The sequence below is a fragment of the Labrus mixtus genome, chromosome 17 (genome assembly GCF_963584025.1).
Source record: "Labrus mixtus chromosome 17, fLabMix1.1, whole genome shotgun sequence".
Taxonomy (NCBI): Eukaryota; Metazoa; Chordata; class Actinopteri; order Labriformes; family Labridae; genus Labrus; species Labrus mixtus.
Genome location: NC_083628.1, coordinates 13,435,159 through 13,451,386, shown reverse-complemented (window position 1 = coordinate 13,451,386; position 16,228 = coordinate 13,435,159). Strand labels below are relative to the sequence as shown.

General features: G+C 38.7%; 1 protein-coding gene across 3 annotated transcripts in view; it reads right to left on the bottom strand.

The window, feature by feature from the left end:
• The window catches only part of LOC132992643 (rab GTPase-activating protein 1), a 79,084-nt gene that overhangs the window by 41,411 nt on the left and 21,445 nt on the right, over positions 1-16,228 (bottom strand). For all 3 annotated transcript variants that reach the window (XM_061062080.1, XM_061062081.1, XM_061062082.1), the window contains 7 exons: positions 14,887-14,997; positions 14,008-14,074; positions 13,805-13,907; positions 13,297-13,466; positions 12,943-13,111; positions 11,607-11,700; positions 9,680-9,830 (listed from right to left, as the gene is read on the bottom strand). In XM_061062080.1, the coding sequence (XP_060918063.1) occupies positions 9,680-9,830; positions 11,607-11,700; positions 12,943-13,111; positions 13,297-13,466; positions 13,805-13,907; positions 14,008-14,074; positions 14,887-14,997 (865 nt within the window). The remainder of the gene's footprint in view (positions 1-9,679; positions 9,831-11,606; positions 11,701-12,942; positions 13,112-13,296; positions 13,467-13,804; positions 13,908-14,007; positions 14,075-14,886; positions 14,998-16,228) is intronic.

Genomic DNA, 16,228 nt, shown 5'->3' with positions numbered 1-16,228 from the left:
TCCTGTATTACATCGGCCACGAGTTAAACCAGCTCTCCTGTGGTTTTAAAATCTTCTCTGATAGATAAAAAGCAAAGCTAGAAGGCAGAACATCTGCTGATGCCTTTTTTAAACTCTGTCTCTCATGTAAAGACTGCACTATGTATACTGAATAAAAGTGTGTGCGTTAAATCAAATTGTGCTACTTCAGTGATTTTTTTCATTAGTAATCTTCTAATAATAAACCAATGCAACTTAAAAAGCGTGAGAGACAGATGAGAACCCATGATAGTGCAGCGAGAATAATTCAATATGTGCTCATAGCTGTGTGTAATTAGCTGAATCACTAACACAGCAAGTTATTATGCAATTATCAGCCGGCTCTGCCTTTCAGAGGCAAGCTGCAAGTGAAGGAGAATGTGAAAGATGCTTTTCAATGAGTTCAGATCAGCAATAAAAATGAAGTGCTGCTAAAAATATATCCAAGGGCTGCATTATGCCTGAGAAATATGTTGGTTTAAAATAATGTTAAAGGAATTTCTGTAATGTAAAAAAAAACAAGACGGCTTATGATAACTTTGACTAGCCTGATTTTGTTATGCTTTAAAGATAAAGAACTGCATTATATAAGCACTAAACGTGTTAACCTCAAATGGAGTATCATGTGGAAACGTAATGATCGCACAAAAATGTTATGAAGTCACAATTCACATAACATAAATATGCTTAAAGGTAACCCCCCCTTCCAAAACTACACACAAGTTCACATGTACGTTATTAGTCTTTTACATGGTACTCCTGGCATAACAATGGTACTTATGTAATGTATAATTACACAAATGGCTGAGTTTCCTCTGGGGTCCTTTCAGATATAAATGCGGTTTGTTTGGTTTCTGTTGAACTTGGCAACTTTCTGCATGATTATCTGAAAGTCAGAGTGAGTGAGAGAGTCTACAACTGTGCGGCCAAATCTACAGTACTTAGGGTCTAATGGTCATATACAAAAACAAAGGTACTAACTGTAAGCACGGTAAAAGCAACGTTCATATGCTGAAAGACTGTACTGATAGTTTTCCTCTTGTAGAATGTTTGAAATAGAAAATGCATTGTTTGCATGCATTTGTGTTTCAGTGCATGGACATGCCCCTCCTCTATTAGTCCTATGAGCCCTGAACAGTTGTGCACCTGCTCCTGATTCTGCATGCTTCAGAGGATGCTTGGCCTGGGAGGTGATTTAAAACAGCCCATTATAGCCAGGTGTCATGACCTCAACAGATATATTTTAATCTCTCTCATGGAAACATCAAGAGAAGGATTTTATTTCAAGATTCTCTAGAGCACTTTTTATTCTTTTCCCTTTAACAGATTAGCCCTCAAAGTTCCTGCTGAATATGTGCTGGAGTAATTACCAACCATGTTTTTTTTAATCACATGATGTGATGATTGCATTTAATTACTCAGAATCCTGCACTAAAATTAGACATTTCAGTGGGTAGTAATCACTGTCAGATTACGTGCTGCATCCTAATGACTTTCAGAAGACTGCAGTGTGTCTCGTGCAGGGCAATTTGATGTAGCGTGATGGAGACCCAAACATTATCCACACACGCACACCAGGCTGCACCTTTCTCCCCCGCAACCCAGACAGACACACTCCCATGCTTTCACGCACCTCCTCTGCCCGCCACACGAGGAGCTAAAAATAGACAACCACAGTGCGACGATGAAAAAGGGGTTGGGAGAAGTGGAGGAATGGGAGAAAAAGCACGAGGAAGGGAGTGAAAGGAAGCACTGCGCGCATCAAAGATGAGACTAAGAAAAGGCGGTGGGGGGGAAGAAAAAGAGGATAGAGCAGGGACAAAACTGAAGGAACGAAACAGAGTGCTGTGAGAGTGAGAGAGGAAGAGCGTGATGTACTGTCACCTGGTTGCACAGCTGAGAACAACTCCGTCCTGCTAGCTGTCTAACTTGTGCTTACTCGCAGAATGTCAACACTTGAAGGTCAAGCTTGCAGTAGCAGACACGCAATACAGTGCCCCTAAACTCTTACAAAAAAATATCAGATTTTATGGGAGAAAAAAGCTGATGATTACTCGTGTTAGAGACAATGAGTTTCATTCTGTTCATATTCTTCTATCAAACTAAGCTATTGTTTATCTTGTTAACACCATTCATTCTGAAAAAAAAAAAAAACCTGAACTCCCAAAAGTGCTTTTAAGAATCAGAGAGCAACTGACTGTAATATAAAAAGCTGTATCTCTGCTTTGTAAGGTGACCTTGAGTACTTTGAAAGGCACCTGTTTGTGCCCAGTTAAATTCCAATAGACTGAAATACTAACAGTTCAGACTGTGAGGTGCATGCAGCCTTTTACAGGGTTTTACTTTGATCACAGTGTTGGTCAGTCTGTGGGCTTCACTCCTGTTGTGTAGAAATAAAAAGACTGAAGTGAGATGAGTAGACTGAGGATTTTTTATTATTTGACGAAACAGTTCTTGATTTAGTTGAATTTTGTGGACATAATATTCAGTTAAAAAATTCAAATCACAATATATTGTATTGTAATTGTCAGCATATCGCAAAATGTTTAAAATCGCAATTATATTGAATCGTGACTCAAGTATCCTCTGGTGATTCTCAAACCAATTACATGCACACACCATTTATTAAGCAGATGTGTGTGTGTGTCTGCTGGATCTCACAAAGAGATGCAGAAGGATTTCAATCAAAGTGTTTTTTTGTTTTTTTTTACAACTGTAGGAGAGGCGGAGGATGCATGTGGTAAAGGCGGCCGTCTTATAAACTTATAAAACATTACATTATTTCTCCTTTCAGATCGTTTGGTAGTTTGTTTTTTTTAAGGTTTCTTTTTGGGCTTTTATGCCTTTATTTTAGAGATAGGACAGTGGATAGAGTCAGAAACAAGGGGGGGGAATGATATGCAGGAAAGGAGCCAGAACCCGGGCCACGCGCCTAGAGGAAAACAGCCTCTGCACATAGGAAGAGCGAATCAACCACTAGGCCACCGGCGCCCCCCTGTTGTTATTTTTAAGATGGATTACATTGAATGTCTTGTTCCATTGTGTTTTGGATTTTTAACTATATACCGCAAAACTTCCTACATACCCAAAAAATGGCATACAAGTTCTGTTTATCACTTTAAAAGTTAAACTTAAGGCTGCTATTCTGGCTGAATTTTATCTGATAATTACAAAAAAAAAAAAAACATTCAGCACCACCCAGCCTGTGGCTCATAATCCTGACAATTGTGTTTCTGTTTTCATATAAATATAAAAATAAAGAGTCACATTGTGCCAACCTTTTTTATCAGCGTGATACAACAGAAACATAAAAGATACTGCTGGGCTGATGTCCCATTTTAGTATTTTCATGATGAAAGAAATGCCTGCTAGGATTGGAAATGAAAGGACTTTCAAAGAACTGCTCAGCATAAAGCATGTCATTTATGTCTGAGAATTCATGATATTTATCTTGGTAAGATGAGCCTAGAGCAAGTCCATAAAGTTATGCACCAGGCCAGGGTGCTGAGCGTTGTTATGTAGTTAACACAGAAACATAACTGTAGAAAGATAAGATTCCAGGAAAAAATGGAGCCAGTTGAGATTGACCTCCAAAGATAACTTCTAAATTCTTCATCTGACTGTCTGAACCTTCTGGCATTCACTGTATACTGTTTAATGTGGGACACTGGCTCCAAAGTAAAGGCTTTCCATTTCTGCCCAGCAGAAGTCAGAACAGCATTGCACACATAAACCTTTGGTACAGAGAGACAGACAGTAAAGGAATGAGGTGGACACGTCAGTCTGAAAAGACAGAGTGAGAGGAGCGAGGAAGAAGCAAGATGACAAGTGTGACAGAACAAAAACCATCGGGCAGACGGGAAGATGCAGAAAGGCACGCTAGCTGACAAGAGCACAAACAGATTTGGGTACAAGTCAGAGAGACAAGCGTACACAAATATAAATGATTATTAAGACAGACAGATAGATGGATGGATGGATTGATTTAATTTATTTTCGTGTCATGCACAACCCTCATGGGCTTATAAGACACCAAAGAATTCAGTTGCAGTGGTTTACATTTACAAATCATAACATTACAAAGTCACAGTTCAGTCTTAAACAACGTGTTATGTCTTTTTTCCCAAGCTTTGCAAACAAAGTCTGCTATAACAAAGGTTCCTTTTTTAAAACACAACTCAAGTTTTTCATAATAAGCCAAAAGAAATCAACATAATTTGAAGACATTCTTTTAAAAAGAACATCCCTGATGTCAGCATACATCGGGCAGTTAAACAAAAACTGAATCTCGTTTTCAGTTTCTCCTAACTCACACAACAAACAAACTCGGTCTTCCTCTGGAATGGCATTAAACCTACCGGTCTCTAAAGCTAAAGGCAATGTTCCTGAATGTAGGTGAGCGCAGAGGGATCTTTGTCTTTTGGTTAAATTAAACTTAGCATAGGCTTCTACACTGTAGCAATCCTTTATGAGACAATACGTTCTTAGTTTTGGTTTGCACCATATATCTAGAGAAACAGATTTTATCTCCTTTGCCCATGGGTGACAATGGCAGGTATCCCAAATAAAAATCTTTTTAGTGAGTCTCTTATCCGACATCTTTACAAGTCTATTCCAAAGCAGCATTTCACATTTATGTCTGATGTTTGGAGGCTCCCATCCCATATCTCCATTCACAAGAAGGACCTCAGAGCTCTCTAATGTACATAATTTCAAATTAGATGTTCCAGGAACCCCCAGACACCAGCAGCATAATCAGACACTGGACACACACATGAAAGATAGAGTTGTGTATAAATCTGAAATCCCAGATTACCACGGTGTTTAACTTTGTTCAGTACAGATCCCAGAACTCGACCAGCTGACTGAGTCAAAACACTCACAGTTTCTTGTGATCATGTCATGTGTTCATCCAATGTCAAGCCAAGATATTTATATTGATCAGCCTATGATAGCACTGTTGTGCCTAATTTAAAAATAACTGGACTTCTTACTAATAACTAAAAAATGTACTACTTGTGTTTTGTCTTCATTTGCCACTAGTCTCCATTTCAAGCACCATTCTGCAACAATATTCAACATAATCTGTAAATCATCTTCATGTTCAGCCAGTAGAACTACATCATCCGCATATAATAATATTCCAACAATCTGATCGTCCACTTTAACTCCCACATCAGAGGTTTTAATTTGAAGAGCTAAATCGTTGATGTAAATAGAGAACAATGTCAGAGACAAAACATCTCCTTGATTCACTCCAAATTGTTGAGGAAACCATCCAGTTGTGTATTCATTAACCTGGACGCAGGCAACAGGTGCTTGATAAAGAGACTTCACAGCAGAAGAAAATTTCCCATTCACACCAGCACTTAACAACCTATATTGTAGAAGTTCCCTATTTATCCAGTCAAACGCCTTCTTGAAATCAATGAAACAAGCAAATGTTGATCTCTTTTCCTTCATTCTAGCACATATTATTGAGGTGACTACATATACATGATCAATACATGCTCTAGCTTTTCTGAATTCCATTTTTGAAATAACTCATAATATACTGAACAGCTTTGGAGACTTAAGCACTTTGTTTGAAAGTTCGTCAATTCCGGTAGCTTTTTTCAACTTGCTTTTTAACGGTATGTATTACAATTTTTACCTCCTCCACTGAAAAATTTTCATTCAAAAACCTATTACTATTATTTACATCAGATAACATTTCAGACTCCATTACCTCTTTTAAGCTGATTGTTTCCTTCAAGAAAGCATCGTCAAATGAATCATTGCACCTAGAGAACAGATCTGCAAAATCTTTCCCCCATTTATCTATAACAATTCCTAAAACAGAAGTACATTCTCCGCTCTCTAGTTTTATTTCCATGGGAATTCCACTAGACTTTCTAGAACCTAATCTATTAATTTCAAACTGTTGGGGATTGTGGGTTTGAAGGTGATCAATGTGCAATGAAAGGCCTCTATTAAACTTGCGTAGAAAGAGGCAGAAGGGTCATTATGCAGGCAGGGCTCAGTCAGGTAGGCAGACAGATAGTCTGATGAGCGCTTGTTTTTACTCTCCACAGGACACAGGCTCAGCATGTCTTTGAGACATCTGTGTGTGTGTCTTCATATACACACCACAGGAACAATGTCTCACATTCTGACCCACATTTGGGTCAGTAGAGTGATGCTCACTACCTTGTTGTAAATGTAATTAAAACAGAGGAGATGGTGCTGGATCCACGGTCTGTAGGAGATCATGGCCCTTTTTTTATTCATAAAATAAAGAAACAACCAGGTTAGCTTCTACAGGTATCTTTATACATGGATGTGTTTTTCTATTGTTCTTATTGATATCTTCTAGTGGAAGCAGCTGAATGTTTGGCAGAGTCTATTTGCAGCGATGGCTCTTCATGATGTCACCAGTGCAATATGTTAACCGCCAGCCATGGGGTGTTTTGGCTTTACTTTTGTACAATGGGATGAGTTGGAGATGTGTCATCCATCTTTATATAGAAGTTATGCAAAAATCACATAACCAATGAAGAAATAATCTAAGGATAAAGTTAAAAAAACCCTATGAACTATCCTCTAATAAAAGGAAGCTCATAAGATCCATAGCTTAATATCATTCAATGTCAAACATTTCCATCACACAACAGCTTTTAATTTAAAAAAATAATAATAAAAACACTGAAAATAAAAACTTCAAGACTAAACTAGATTTGATAAGTATCCATATGGCATAGGACGACAGACACAGGATTTGTTATTTCCTTTTTCCTCCTGAGCATTCCATGTAAAGTCGGTTGGCCCTCTCTTACTACGAGACGCAAAACCACTGGCATCTTTTTATCGATAAAGCCCTTACTGGAAATCTACCATCATATATCGCCTCCTTGTTACATCTGAACCTTGTTCCATTTTTAACCCGCTTCAGTGAGGGACTGGTTCTCCAGGTTCCTCACCCCAGGACTGACCTTGGGAAAACGGCTTTTAGCGTTAGTGCTGCAAACTCATTTTACAACATGACCTGAAATTGAGCACTTTCATCCCTTTTGGACAATTTAGAAATATTCTTCTTCACCACCCAATACCTGCCTGTAAATGTTTTATTTGATTTTAATTGTTGACTGATCATCGTAGAAATTTCAATCTTTTAAAATTATTTTACTTTATATATTTGATTGTTCTTATTGCTCATTTATTGATTTGATTTCCTGTGGTAGCTTTAACTAATTTTGTTGAACTCATTCTGTCTGTCATTTATGTTTTCTCGGCATCAGTGTAAATGAGGGTCGAGAACTTAAATAAAGGTTGATGATGATTTATTGATTGCTGTTGGGTTGTGGCAAGAATTCCAACCAATATCACAAGAAGTGCTTCAAAAATAGACCGCCTGCAGTTGCTTTTCCTGAAGACTAGGACTATTCTGTGTTTTATGCTATTATATTGTCAAAAAGTTCCAACCCTCAGCAAAATAATTAAGTGTGGCCTGCCAATATGTCGCACCATCTTTAAAAATTGTCTCCCTAAATTTAAGTCAACACGCACTGGACCAGCCTGCTGCATCAATCAAGTATTTCTTTGCCAAACTTAGTAACCCTTCTTCTACTCACTATAGTGTACGCAGCTAATGCAAAATGTGGGCCATAGCTAACACAGCCTAATAACTTAATTGGTTACTGGTGGAGTGTTAATGAGTCTGCATTCAGCGTTTGACGGGTACTTCCAGTACTTGGCAGGGACCCTCATGTTTGAAAATTCATTAGAGCTCCAAAGGGAAGGAAGAGGTCCAATGTCTGAGACCTACAGCCCTGCTTCCACTTCCATCAATGCCCTGCATTCACAAGTATGGACGTACACCCTGTTCTGCAGGGGTTAGGGTACAAAAGAGGGCACTAGCTAGGACATGATGTGCATACAATGTAATGCAACACAAAGAGATACACACAAACACAGGCTGAACAAATAAAGCACACAAAACAAATGAGGAGCTGGCACATGAGTATGGTATGTACAAATATTGAAATAGCAGCTGAAATAGGGAAAGAAAGGGTTAGTAAATTAGAATATACGCTTTAATTACAAACAGCAACACTGATTATGTGAATGGGAATTCATTCCTAGTCAATTCAAAGGTACCATTATGCTATTTCTGTTAAGTAACATGAACATTTCTGTTCAATTATTTCTTTTTAAAAGTGTTGTAGATCATTTCCTTTTTACAAGACCCAGTGTGTCTATGTCTTCATAAAAAAATCATTAAAACTGTGTTCACTAAATGTTGTGCTAAATAAATCATTTACCGTCCATACACTTTTTTTTGGATATCATTCCTATTTTTTTTCCAATTAGACATAATAGAAAAAACGAAATCCTATGTCAGAGTCAGATATGTCTGCACGTGTTCTCCACACTTCTCTCCGTGTGTTCGTTGGCTGACGCACAAATCTGGAATGTTTTAGTGCTTCTGCAATAAATTCCTATCCAGGTTTCTATCCAGTGACTATCAATACACAGGCATTGTGATCCACTGTTATTGTTGTCTGAGTAAACGCTGGGATTCCATTCATGCCATTCATGTTAACAGAAAAACAGAGTTTATCCTCCTTTTTTTCTAACCCTGAAGTATCCAAGTTTACCATCATCGCATGCCAGAAATGTAACCCAAAATACAGGAAAAGGCAGAGGTAGAAAAAGGGCACGAAGGAAAAAGAGGCAAATGCATTCTGAAAGAGTGAAAAAAAAAACGAGAGTGAGAGAGCTGAGCAAGGGGGGGGGGGGGCACCAACATCTTGTCACCACCTGGGACCCAGCTTGCTGCTCGCCCGGGGATGTTGCCTTTACATAAGAACAGTGGACAGAGCAGCAGCATACACTAACACACTGTTCTCAGCCCACAGGGGGGCTAACCATCCACAGCAAGGAGAGCAAGTCTTCTCTGATCTTTACACGCATGGCCACACAGACAGACCTACACAGTAACAAAAAGCCTGCTCGTCGTTTCTGTACATCCATTAAGGTTCAGTTATGCAGAGTAGAGGCAAACAGGCAGAGCTATAACGAGGACACCCAGCTGTAATTAAGCTAGTTATACATACAATATAACACACTTAAAATCTACATTGTTGGACATTTATAGAGTGTTAGTATTGTAGCATACCACAGCATGTAGTGCATTATGGGCTATTTCTGGCTCAAGTCTGACTTTTAACTGTTAGAAAAAGCTAAGTCTTATTCATTTCTAACACTACATAATCACATGATACATGTCCTCTCTAAGGACCTATGAATATCACTTAGATAATCATAATAATAAAGTTAATCAGCTGGTATGACCTACAGGGCGGCTGTGGTTACCATCACAAGTTTGAACCACATGAGAGTGAAACTTGTGAGACAGAACCATCAGTGGCCCTGAGGTGTACTTTCAAAAAAGTTCAACCTCGTCAAGAATCATCGGCAAGGACGAAATTTTAAGTCTTTCAGGTACAGAAAATCAATAAATAACCCGGCCTAAAAGTAGAAGTACAATGATTTATCTTGGGTATGAGTCATGCAATAAAAAAAGGACAGCTTTTCCAAACACTAAATCATGAGGTGATCATGGGAATTTCGTTTGACCTGACCATCTTAACAGAGGCAATACTTTTAAATGTGGTCTTACCTTTGTAATAAGAGTGCGGTACTCTTCTACCTGGTGGTCATTGTTATGGCAACCTGCCAGGAGCTGCCACACCTCCCCACGCAGAGCCTCAGGTATGCCGCTCCGCACCAGTGCTGGCAGCGGCCGAGGACGCACCGATAAGTTTGTGTGCCTGAGAGAAGGAAGAAGACGAAGAGTCAGTGATGGCCAAATCATTCTTTTAACTTTATTTAGTGTAATCTTTACCAGTATCAATCATAAGAGCACTTAAAAATCCTCATTAAATGAGTTGTGCTTCTCCAATCAACATGGATATATCAGGCACACCTGCCTAACACATCCACAACAAGCTTTGATTTGCTCTGCACTGTGTCCAAAAAGGGCCCTCATCATCTCCATAGATGCTCTGCTTGGCCAAAATCCTGTCAATGAGGAGTTATGTCACCTAATACCACAGGTAGAATGAGTTTAATGCAGAGCACTCTTTTTTTCATGTTTCCATTTCCACTTCAAACAGGGGATACAATCAATCAAATACTGAAATGTGCTATTCTTGTACAGGGAAAAGTGTGATTTATTCTTTAAATTCTTTTTCCGCTTAATCACCCCACTTCTCCTGATATTTGAACAGCAGCATTGCTTTATTTAACACGGCACTATTTTTAGCAGCATGGGAAAACAAAGGACAGTGGAAGACAATGAGCTGAAAAATTAATTGCAGCAGCACACGGAGAAGTTTTAATGATTTCCCTCCCTCATCTTAACAGATGGAGAAACACTCAAACTTCGTCAGAAAAGGGTTTGAACTGTATCCATAGTAAAAATGAACAGGTCTTAGGGTGAAAGGATGGCAAACTTGGAGGCACAGCTGTACCTCACTGGTACTCCAACTATCCCTGACTGGAGTTGACAGAAAATCCCTGATGATTCTCTCATTTCCCCCCCTTCTCAATTCATCCTTCTCTATTTTCTGCTTGTTTGTTTTTTTTTGTTCCAGGCGTCAAGTTATGCAATACGTGGCATTTTCTGTTGAGACTAAGAAGGGAAACACAAGTATGGTGTGTTTGTGTGTGTGCATGCATGCGTGTGTGTGTGTGTGTGTGTGTGTGTGTGTGTGTGTGTGTGTGTGTGTGTGTGTGTGTGTGTGTGTGTGTGTGTGTGTGTGTGTGTGTGTGTGTGTGTGTGTGTGTGTGTGTGCATGTGATGTTAGTAAGGCCAGGCCTGGTCCTGAGGGGCATCAAATTGTAAAGGCCTTTCTGTGGTTTGCCTCTCTTCGCTCCCAGAGTGCGACATCCCACAATGCAACAACGCAACACTCTGGCTTGAACACACAAAAGCACTTATCGCTTGCACAAAGCCAAGTATTATGAAAGGCTGGTCTTATGATCCCTTTCTTTTAGAAGTATTTTTTTTATTTGAGAAGTGAGAAAAATGCCTCCAAAGGATTCAGTGTTTTTGGTTTCATGCAAATATGAGAGTCAGGATACACTAAATATAGCACAAAAAAAAAAAAGATTTAATCCAACCAACAGATATAAGGTACAACAAATGATTTATAAAATACAACATTTAGATGAATTCTCTAAATGTCTACAGTTACTCTAAAAACAAACGACAACATACAGGGATAAAGTGTGTGTGTATGTGTTTTGGGGGGGTATTTGTATTTGGTGTGTGTGTATTGCTAAACTTGTCGCTTATTAAAGTCTAGGCTCTAGTTTAAAACTAGTTTTCATTCCATTGGTCATAAGCTTTTGATTAAAAGTTAATGGAAGAGGGAAGCCACCTTAATAAGCTGCTAATGAGGAACTCCTACCTGCTGCTCTTTCGTTCAAATAAACCACGCTAACACACACAGACAAACATGTGAATTATTTGTGTGTATGAGTAGTTTCTGAGCCGCAATGGAAGTGGAACGACAGGATGTAACAAGGGAACAAAGACCTACCACTTGGATAATAAGTCTCCCCAGGTCTCCAGAATCTTCTCTGCACACTCCTTGGAAACATCACCAGACCCACTGAGCAACGGCTCATCATTATCTAGACACAGAGTAAAAACAGGCGAGGTTATTGTCCTTTTCTTATCTTACATAATGAAACGTGGCCTTCAACTACACCTCATAGAGCTCATGTTTAACAACAGTGATTAAAATGGAGTCAAGTAAACAATAATTGGTCTCAAACTTTCTGTTTACTTATGTTACCAATATGGAGCCAAATATCCACCTACCTGAAGACCCTTTATTTTAATTTGTATAATGACATGTTTGCATCATTAGATGTGACCCTCTCTAAACTAGTTATGTTTTTATCTGATAAACCAAATACATTCCCAATGTAACATTTTATCATCTACTTTTTTGTGTCCAAAAAGACAATAATTGGCTAATCTCCATGAACTGTGGAATCTAAATATTCACAATAACAGTTCAGTAGCAATAAAAGGAAAATAAGTCCAAACAGTGAATCCAACCCTGTACCTCAAAGCCAGCAGATCAAAGTCTAACACACAGTCAGATACAAAAAATACTTCAGTTATTAGATCTACCATACCTCTCACTTTTACACACACATACAAAAAAAACAACCTCACACACACTAGCACACAGCGCTGGGAGCTAAGTGCTCTGTGAGAATACAGAACAAACAGTTCTGTAACACAGCGTCTGATCTCCCACATGATTTTTCACTCCTGTGGGCCACAAGTCTATATCAGGTACATCCCCACAGGGTAGAGCTTTACATTTTCTATGCAAAGCATGCAAAAAATATATGAAACTATGCAGCATATTTAAGAAGGCTTGTTTGCTTCAGATACATTTGTTCAACTTCATGCTGCTGCCCAGTATTACTTTTACATGTATTGTTGTATGGTAGATGTGTGCCATTTTTCCAAAGGTCAGTCTTTACCAAGGACATCACAATAGATCAGTGTTTCAGAGGGAAAGTAAACTGATCTATTAATCACTCCCATTTAGCATCTATTTGGGTTGTTTGTGTGTCTGATCTTCTGCAATAACTGTTTGAAAAGCCTCAAATGTTTGTCATGTGATTCAGTCAGGAGTCTTCTGTGCTGCTACGTGGTCACATTTCAACAGAATAATTTAATATTGCTCATATAAAGAAAAAAGTGTCTTTTGCTCTGCCAGGGATTTCATTTCAAATAACATATATATGCAGTTCTTCTTTATTGTGTCCCTTTTAATAAAATAAGAAATCCAATAAGAAGAGGCCGAGTAAAAAAGAAAAAGAAAAAAAAAAGGTAAGACAGCATCCAGTCACCTTCCTCTTCATCATCCTCAGGTGGCGAAGGAACCGTGCTACCTGGCCCTGTGGGCAGGATGCCGGGACTCGCTGTGGTCTTCCGTTTCTCCCTCTCGGTCTCACTTTCCAAACTCAACACCTCATAAAGTGTGTCGGAAGCAGGACTCTTGCGCTCCTTACGCTCCATCTGAGGAGAGACGCATGGAGAATACCTCAGACCAACTTTATAGTAAAAAAAAAAAAAACGACATCTGATCCTTTTTTAAAAGTCTGTTGAATTACCTTTATAGGGAAAATAGGAAATACAAAAAGAAAGCCACATCATCTGAATTGATTTGATCATGCATAGACATTGTGCTCTTGACTTGATACCTGTCGTAGCTTAAGGTAGAAGGTCTCAGTGTAGTTGCGTTTGCTGAAAGGCCAAAAGAGCCTGTCGTTTGGGGCGCACACCCTGACCCTCGTCTCCAGCAGAAAACGCACCGGCTCTTCCACCTCTGTGATCACAAGGTCCACTGCTGTCGTCATGTACATGAACTTATCTAGAAGAAACAAGAAAACACGTTAATGTTATCTCAAGTGACTGTTTCTCTTCTTTTCACCACCTGTAGTAAACACTGATGTACAGAACAAAGAGATGATATCTTTCTTTTTCATATTTTAGTTTCCACAAAATTTCTTTTTTTTTGCCTTTTCACAGCTAAGCTTTTTCACAGCTAAACCTTATCTTGAATTTTTGCACCTTTAAACATGGATACTTTAAGTGTGAAAGTCTTAACAATGTATGAAACAAATCTAATCAGTGAAATGTTTCACAAGGAAATAATAACTGCTCAAATCACTGTTTTCTTGGAATTTTCTGCAGATTTTTGGCTGTTACCTTTGGGCGTTTCCTCGTTCACAGCCTGGAACTGAGGCGTGTTGGGGTTCCAACTTCCTGTGATGATGTAAGACTTCCCATCGGAGCTCTTTCCCATTGACTCCTGAAGGGGCAAGTGTTGGGAGAAGTTAGCAAGCACACACACACACAAATTCATGTGGACACATACACACATTCATACATGCATGAAAATAGTCACCTACCAGGTCTAGCAGGTGCATGTCACTGTTCTTGACATTTTTCCCAGGGCTGAGCAGCAGACCGAAACACCTGGAGAGGAGACACACATGAAAGTGCACAACACATACATGAAAACAAACAAGCCAACACATACACAAAGAGAGGCGAGTTGGAGGGAAAGAGAAGATAAATAAATAAGGTTACATAAGAAAAAGGGCGAGAAAAAAAAGAAGCAGAGCAAGAGCAGGGAACCAGACACAGAACAATAAATCTCCCTATAGAGTAAAACCAGTTGTTAACCATCACATAAGACCGCAAATAGCTTCCTGGACTGATCCTCTAACGCAGACCAGATCGTCTGGAATATTAAACACAACACTTCAAGCCTTACCTTCTCTGGGTTTCATCAAACAATAACAAACCACTGTGAAGATGGAAGTCCACAAAAAAAGAAGATTGAGTGTTTACATCTTAACCGATTTATTAGACCGTGGAAAAGAGACGCTAACATTAATAACCATACCGTGCCGGAACGCTTTCAAGCTAACAGGGGCCGACACGCGGATATGAAACGTTGTGTGTTTAACAATTACAGCTGGGTGTTTCCTTTTGAATGACTGTTTGGTCATGTCTGGGCAAACACATTGAAACAGTAGCAAATGTCGGTTTGTGCGGATATACATATTGAATCACTTAGTTGGCTGAATTAAAAATGATTATATTCTTATATCTGGCTTATTATGTCTTCTAAGTTACTGCATTCTATGTCAGTGTTATCACTGATTTGATGCTGCAGCTCTATCTTAGAAACTCTGGAAAAATAAACTAGTATTTAGGAAGGATTTTATATAAGGCTATTCGAGTCTTGTGTGTGTGTGAATATGTGCTCGTGTTCATTTTACCTCTCAATAGCCAGTTCCTTATTGGAGGTCTGCTGCACATATATGACTATTTTCTTGTCCATTCCTGCACGCAGCTTGAAGCTCTGCTTGTCCTTGTCCTTTGCTACAGCACTGAAAATGTGAAGAAAATAAATATCAGCCATAGTCTTACATCAAAAATGATCATCAACAGAAAAAAGAGAGAGGATGTGACAAAAGCAGAGTAGAATTATAGAGCAGACACAGTGATATGTTTAACAGTGACTCTGTAAAGTAGATTTACTGTCATTTGAAACCCTATGTAAGGATAAAACCTAATGGTTCATGTTCCAAATAGCTCCATTTATCATAATAAAAGCAAGCATAGTAGCTGTTTTCAAACATTCTGCTCCTGGTTCTCTTTCCTGCTCTGAAAGCAGTGTTGGAGACAGGAACAGGAATCAACTGTCCAAACCTTCGCTGACAGAAATTCCTGAGGAAACACTGAAGAAACCCTAAACCTGAACAGAGACTCTTGAAAAATCCATTGATCAAGTTGAAATTGATTGCAAACACTTGGAACCTGAAATAATTTCAGACAGTGCTTTAAATCACAACAACCCTGAGTCAGAATGGACATAAAGTAAAAGATACAGCTGAGCTTAGTGAACTAAACTAACTCGTGGTTTTACAGGTCCTAAAGATAAACAGGCTTCTTAAGAACACAATGCAAAAAGAAGTTATTGAAATATTCTTCTGAAGTACACCTCTACAGATGGTGTAGAGTTCACAGTTATACATCTTTTTTTTTTTCAGTTTTTTTCCACAATTTACTTTTTTTACCCAATAAACAGTCCATGCATGTTTGCATGTGAAAACTGTTTTCTTTGCATTCAGTACACTAACACAATCAACTGAGAGCTAATGAGCAGGAAATGTGTGCTGGCTGAAAATAACCACAGGCCTATTTTTGGTTTGTTTGTTTTGATTTGTTTACCAAATACGCTGAGACTTTGAGGCTGCTTCTGAACATAGCACAACATAGACTGAATTCAGTCATACAGGGGAGCAAAAAAAAAAAATAGAAGTGTTAGGAAGGATGGACTGAAATGAACAAACAGGGGATCCTGTTTTGTTTTTTTATTGTATTATCGATTTGCAAAAAAAGTGTGATTCCAAATTAGCATGATTTTAATTTCATTTGTATGTTGCCAAACACTGTCAGCTCTGGTTATGGTCCTAATGTTTAAAGAACATTTAACTCCCCTAAATTAGGTCTGCCTGTATCTTTGTTTATGTGTGTGTAATGGGTAATATGGTTTATGTATATGTGTGTGTAATGGGTAATATGGTTTATATACAGTATGTGTGTGTGTAATGGGTA